This window comes from Gekko japonicus, unplaced genomic scaffold (assembly GCF_001447785.1).
Source record: "Gekko japonicus isolate JY-2015 unplaced genomic scaffold, Gekko_japonicus_V1.1 scaffold1004, whole genome shotgun sequence".
Taxonomy (NCBI): Eukaryota; Metazoa; Chordata; class Lepidosauria; order Squamata; family Gekkonidae; genus Gekko; species Gekko japonicus.
Genome location: NW_015161430.1, coordinates 368437 through 375004, shown reverse-complemented (window position 1 = coordinate 375004; position 6568 = coordinate 368437). Strand labels below are relative to the sequence as shown.

The window sequence follows — 6568 nt, the reverse complement described above, 5'->3', positions numbered from 1 at the left end:
CTAGAACCAGTGGAGCAACCAGTGGCTATTAGCCAGAAGGTATAGATAGGAACTCTCAGGCTGGGGCGAGTGATGCTCTGTATTCTTGGTGCTTGTGGGGAGGGGGCAACAGTGGGAGGGCTTCTAGGGTCCTGGCCCCACTGCTGGACCTCCTGATGGCACCTGGTATTTTTGGCCACTGTGTGACAGAGTGTTGGACTGGATGGGCCATTAGCCTGATCCAACATTGGCTTCTCTTATGTTCTTATACAGTGAAAAAGTCTTTATTTGATACATTATTATCCCAGTGTCCTCTGAGGAGCTCTGTGTGGTGTATTTCCTCCATTTTATCTTCACAACAACCCTGTGAGGTAAGTTAGCATTTATACAGCATATACTTTACACACCTTATCTTGCTGTGATCCTCCAAATAGCCTACAGAAATCAAACTTCCCCCAAGTCTTCAAACTGCTTCATATATATGCAAACTTGTGATAACCCTTTGAGGTAGGCAGCTGTGTATTATTCCCCTTGTACTACAGCTCTGGGTGGGTGGGAGAGGTTTGCTTCAGCCCATATAGCGAGTTCATAGTAGAGGCAAAAATACAAAATCAAAACTCCCTAAATCGCAATTCATTCTCATGGTTCCTAAGCCACAGCAGCTTGGTAGACAGACTGATTTTTGGCCAGTTATTCAGGGTTCTCCATTGTTCTTTGTTAACAGTCTCTGTAAGCACCATAGTCTGTAAAGTAGAAATAGACAATTCAGAGCAATGGACCCCGCCCAGAGGGGGGGCTGAATAGAGACAAAGGATTCTTATCTCACACAACAGATGCTAATTTTCTCTGCCCCTAAAAGCTTTCCTCCCCAGCTCAAATTGGGCTGGATTGTTTTTGCACTGTCTCCGTATCCTGCGTCTCTTCTTTGCAACACCTCTCAAACCGCCTGACTGGGATAGAAGGACTCAGGGATCTCCATTCCAATTTGCATCTGATGAAAGCAGCTTTGATTCTCAACAGATGAAAACCTAAAAAAAATCTTGGTCTCTAAAGAGCTACAGGACTCAAACCTAGCTCCCCTACTGCAGACCAAGATGGCTACTCTCCAGAAAAGTTTTTGTCAATAAAAAAGTTCCTTGTCCAAACATCTTGCAGCAAGGAGTGCCAAAGGTTACTTGCGTGCTGTGTGAACAAGTTTATTCTGCTTTTAAACCAGTTACTACTAAATGACCCTGAATTTTAGCACCTTGCAACGGAAATTTCCGTATTTGCTCTGTTTATCTCACATGCCCTTATAAATTCCTGTCTTATAACTTCCCAATGATCCCTCCTACAGTTTAACACACCTCAACTATTTATGCCTCCTCTTTCTTCATTTTTTTCCGTTTTTTGCAAGATGGTTCCCCCCACGTCCCCATAATTTGCTTTGCCCTGGATCTATTTGCACATTGTTTTTGAGGGGAGGTGAAAGGATGAAGGACAGCAGAACACTTTGTGCTGGGAGAGAAAGATTTCTTGTAATAATAATCATGCATTTTGGAATGCAGGAGAATCTAATTACATTCTCTGTGGACTTTGGCAGAGCAGCCTGCTAACAGAGGACTTGCCTTCTTCACGGGTTTCTTGAATCAATCCACTGTACAATTTAGTGCAAGGTACAAAGTGTCCACATCTTGATTTTTATGCTATCTAGAATATTCTAATATCTGCCAACATCTGTATTTGACAGTCAAAACATTCTCGATTTCAGGTTTTGGTTTTTGACAGCTGAAGGCAGGCACCAATTTCTGACATGTAATGGCTTTTCTCATTTGACGGCCAACACATTTGGTTTGTGCGGTTTTTGTATTTTAGCTCACTGGCAAACCTCCTGGAGGCCCCTGAAGGGTGAACTCAACATTCAGAATAAATAAAATACATGGACAGTTGGCTATTGCTGTTGCTCCTTCGTATCTGTCGCTTAGCAAGAGATTTGGAAAGAAGTAAACAACCGTGATGTATTATGCAAAAAAAGTCTCCAAAGACCAGAAATTTCTTTTTCCAATATTTCAATTTACTGGAAGAAATTCAAATGCCATCAACACAACGGATCATGCATATTATCTCGTTTCGTGTATAACTTTTTCAAGGTGAGTAGCGTTGAAATACCTATATTTAATTACAAAAATATAATTCTATTATTAGTATTAGCAAGAGAATAGCACAAGGCTGTACAAAGAACAGACTGATATATAACATACTTACAATATTAATTCATTTGACATATCGAAACCATTAGTGTAATGTAAATTCACTCTTCCTATTTACTTATACATATCTACACATTGGTGTTACTTCTTTTTGATAAGTCTTTTTGGAAATGGGTGAAAAGCAGTGGGTTTCTCGTGTGTAAGATTATGGTGGTTTCTTAAATGGTGTTCTTCTCCCCTTGTCCTGTCTGTCCCAGGAAAGTAGTTTTGTGTTGTTAAATGGCTTGACTGTCGGGATGGCAGCCATTACTGGTGTATTTGAAATGGTAAAAGTGTGTAAAACCTCATTTGGTTTTTCTATTCCTCAGGGCATTTTGCCTTTGTAAATGGGAATTGTCCCTTTAAGATGCAGGTCTGGCAAGCAGCTGGCTGGCAGCAATTAAGGGTTTTAGATATGTATAAGTAAATAGGAAGAGTGAATTTACATTACACTAATGGTTTCGATGAGTGTCACTATGAGATACTACTAGAGAGTTTGTCAAATGGATTAATATTGTAAGTATGTTATATATCAGTCTGTTGTCTCTTGCTAATACTAATAATAGAATTATATTTTTGTAATTAAATATAGGTGTTTCAACGCTACTCACCTTGAAAAAGTTATACACGAAACGAGATAATATGCATGTTCCGTTGTGTTGATGGCGTTTGAATTTCTTCCAGTAAACTGAAATATTGGAAAAAGACATTTCTGGTCTTTGGAGACTTTTTTGACATAATACATCACGGTTGTTTACTTCTTTCCAAACTTCCATCCCGTAATCTCTCTCTTTGTTTTGCACCACCTGGAGGTTGGCAACCTAGGTTACAGTGTTTAAAACCAAAACCTTTTTGCAAAAAGTAAAATAATCACCACCATGAGACCACCTCCCCCAGCTCATTCACATAAATACAGTACTATTGTGGTCAAGAAGGTCATAAAGATGTTGGTTTTGCACCACCTGGAGGTTGGCAACCTAGGTTACAGTGTTTAAAACCAAAACCTTTTTGCAAAAAGTAAAATAATCACCACCATGAGACCACCTCCCCCAGCTCAGTCACATAAATACAGTACTATTGTGGTCAAGAAGGTCATAAAGATGTTGTGTAGTTAATCATGTAAGAGTAGGTAGTTAACGAAGAGTCCGGATATTAATAACTTCGTTTCGTTGATCTTCCTCAGTAATAACTAGCCATAAAAAATGGAACTAAGCAATCAATTATATAACTATGATTTTTTTTTTACAAAGCATAGTCAAAAAATGAAACAAAATTACCTATATCTTCATGAACTTAATTTTGCACGAGCTTCTGAGATAATTATCGCAAGCAGAGTTTCCTATGTGAAAAACACACATGTCCAAATATAGTCATGCCTCAATGTAATGATACTAGGTTGAACGTTTCAGCAATTGTTGAAGACAACTTACCAGAGATTCAAAGAAAACAGCTTCCATAAATGGGTAACCAGTTAAAATAATTATAAGAGCGCCACTTCCAAAATTTATATATTATTGTTACTGTAATACCTTTGTTGATGGAGCTGCGGTGGCTCAAGTGGTTAAGACGCTGAACTGCAGGCTGTGGAAGGTCGGTAGTTCAGCAGTTCGAGACCCAAGTGTGCCGCATGACGGAGTGAGCTCCCGTCTCTAGTTCCAGCTCCTGCCAACCTAGCAGTTCGAAAGCAAGAAATTGCAAGTAGATAAATAGGTACCACTTTGGTGGGAAGGTAACAGCGTTCCGTGCGCCTTGGTATTTAGTCATGCCGGCCACATGACCACGGAAACGTCTTTGGACAGCGCTGGCTCTTCGGCTTTGAAACGGAGATGAGCACCGCAACCCTAGAGTCGGACTTGACTGGCTTTCGAGCAAGGGAACCTTTACCTTTACTTATTACCTTTGTTATATAGAATCGCAGCATCCTTTTTACATCGCTTTGTCAGGTACTCTGCTCTTTGCTGTGTGACCCCCCTTTTTGCTTTTTTCACGAGCTATCTTGAGGCAGAGCACGTATCCGCAGTGATGTAGCATTATCGATTCAGACCCTTCTTCCCATTGTTAGAAATACTTTGGATCCACAGAGGATGCTGTTGTCGTGGGACAGTGCAGAAAGCAGGAGTCCCGTGCAGGAGGGCGGATCGTCCGCTACAGATACAGACACAAACAGTCAAGATGACCCAGGTGAGCGGCGGAGCGCCACTTACTAGTCTAATGAGCCAGTGTTCACTATTGTGCATTCCTTTTCCTGTACCCATTATAGCGTCAGTTTCAGAGGGCAGCTGTGTTGGTCTGTGGAGGAACAGTTGGATTCGAGTCCAGTGGCACCTTAAGAGCCCAGCAAGAGTTTCAGGGTACGAGCTTCTGAGAGTCAGAGCTCCCGTCGTCAGACATGAGTAGAAATGGAGCTCTGAGTCCCTTTATCCCAACCAGAAGATGGGAGGGGTGTTGCACAGAATGCTTGCAACAGATGCACATTTAATGTGCGGTTTTTACATATCACATGTATTTTATTGTATTTCCGTCGTAAGCCGCCTTGAGTGCCGGTAAGACGGAAAGGAGGCTAATAAACGTTTTTAAATAAATAATAGTGCTTCTGATTTGTTCTGTCACGAAGTATAGTTGTACAGACTTTTTATAAGAATGCATTTGTAGGTTAAATGTGTAGAAAGGAAGTATCTTGCCTTGGCTGTGCACACAAGGAGCAAGAGTTGTTCAGAGGGTTCTGAGAGAGCACAGCTGATCTGTATCGGGATGTGTCACTCAAAAGCTCATATCCATGCTGTGTGATCATGGACCATGGGATTAAAGTTAAGGTTTTCTCATTCTTCCTCAGCTATCTGGCATCAGGTTTACAAAGTCCCTCATGACATCAGAGCCACTAAACCAGTAGCTGCCAAGGGGACTGACACTCAAAGCTTTCCTCGGTCTCTATCATGTCACCAGTGTGTGAGCTGGGAGGCTTACTTGCCTGTGGCCAGACAACTGACTACTTGGTGAATTCACTTGCTAAAGTAATGTAGTCCTTCTGTGATGTTAGAGGTCAGCCAGTGGGGTTAAGACAGGCAAAAAAAAAAGTAGAAAAGAAGGAGAGGTTCAGTTATGCCAACATCCTATTGCAGTGATGGCGAACGTTTTAGAGACCAAGTGCCCAAACTGTGACCCAAAACCCACTTATTTATCGCAAATGAGGTTTTACTTTAGATAAACCACTCATACATTAACTTAAGATGATCCAAACAAAGTAAGGAAAGCAATCCCAAATGCTTTCATTTACTGAAAATTATTTGGCAGAGAATTTGACACTTTAATGATGGTCTGGGCCTGGCTGGGGCGATGGCACGCGTGCCCACAGAGAGGGCTTTGAGTGCCACCTCTGGCACCCGTGCCATAGGTTCGCCACCACTGTCCTATTGTACTGTAGGACCCTTAGCTAGATACCAAGCAAAATAATTCCAGATTGCCTCATTGTTTTTTACTTTATTAGCAGATACAGCCAGCGTGAGCAGTTTAAGTCTGTCTAGCGGGCACACAAAACGCATAGCCTTCCTGTTCGATTCGACTCTCACTGCCTTTCTAATGATGGGGAATCTTTCACCGGTATGTATCAGAATACTGAAATTCTTGTACGTGCTCCCTGGCTTTGTATTCTAAAAATTTAGTTCTTAGGGAAAAAATCGGCCATTTTTCCAGTCAGTCCTTTGAAAAGTTCATTTGGGACTTTTTGGTTAATGTTTTGTGTTTTTTTTAATTGTCTGAAGAAAGAGTTGAAAGAGACGATCTAGTCCATACTGCTGGTGGTTTGCTGTGTAACGAGTTTAAAATCAGACATGCATGAATTACAGTCTCAAAGATGTGAATTTTGCCTTTCATTGCAGAATTTGAAAAGCCATGCCGTCACCATGTTCGAAGTTGGGAAACTGTCAGATGAATCACTGGACAGTTTTCTTATAGAACTTGAAAAGGTAAGCGTTGGTTGCATATTGTGGAGATAGGTAGCGATGGCCAGCTTGGGCTGTGGCTCAGTGGAGGAGCCTCTGTTTGACATGCAGAAGGTCCCAGGTTCAATCCCCAGCATCTTCGGGACCAGGCAGTAAGTGATGGGAAAGGCCACCTCCTGAGATTCTGGAGAGCCTGAGTAGAAAGTTGTGACATAAGAACATAAGAGACGTCAATGTTGGATCAGGCCAAAGGCCCATCCAGTCCAACACTCTGTGTCACACAGTGGCCAGAAATACCAGGTGCTATCAGGAGGTCCACCAGTGGGGCCAGGACATTAGAAGCCCTCCCACTGTTGGCCCCCCCAAGCACCAAGAAGACAGAGAGCATCACTTGCCCCAGAGCCCCTATCTATACCTTGTGGC

At 42.0% G+C, this 6568-nt stretch overlaps 1 protein-coding gene across 1 annotated transcript in view; it reads left to right on the top strand.

Annotated features, from left to right (window-relative positions):
• FAM91A1 (family with sequence similarity 91 member A1) overlaps nucleotides 1-6568 on the top strand; it is a 43440-nt gene that overhangs the window by 17432 nt on the left and 19440 nt on the right. Inside the window, exons 10-13 of the mRNA XM_015428955.1 lie at nucleotides 2426-2494; nucleotides 4289-4388; nucleotides 5695-5804; nucleotides 6083-6169. Of these exons, the coding sequence (XP_015284441.1) occupies nucleotides 2426-2494; nucleotides 4289-4388; nucleotides 5695-5804; nucleotides 6083-6169 (366 nt within the window). The remainder of the gene's footprint in view (nucleotides 1-2425; nucleotides 2495-4288; nucleotides 4389-5694; nucleotides 5805-6082; nucleotides 6170-6568) is intronic.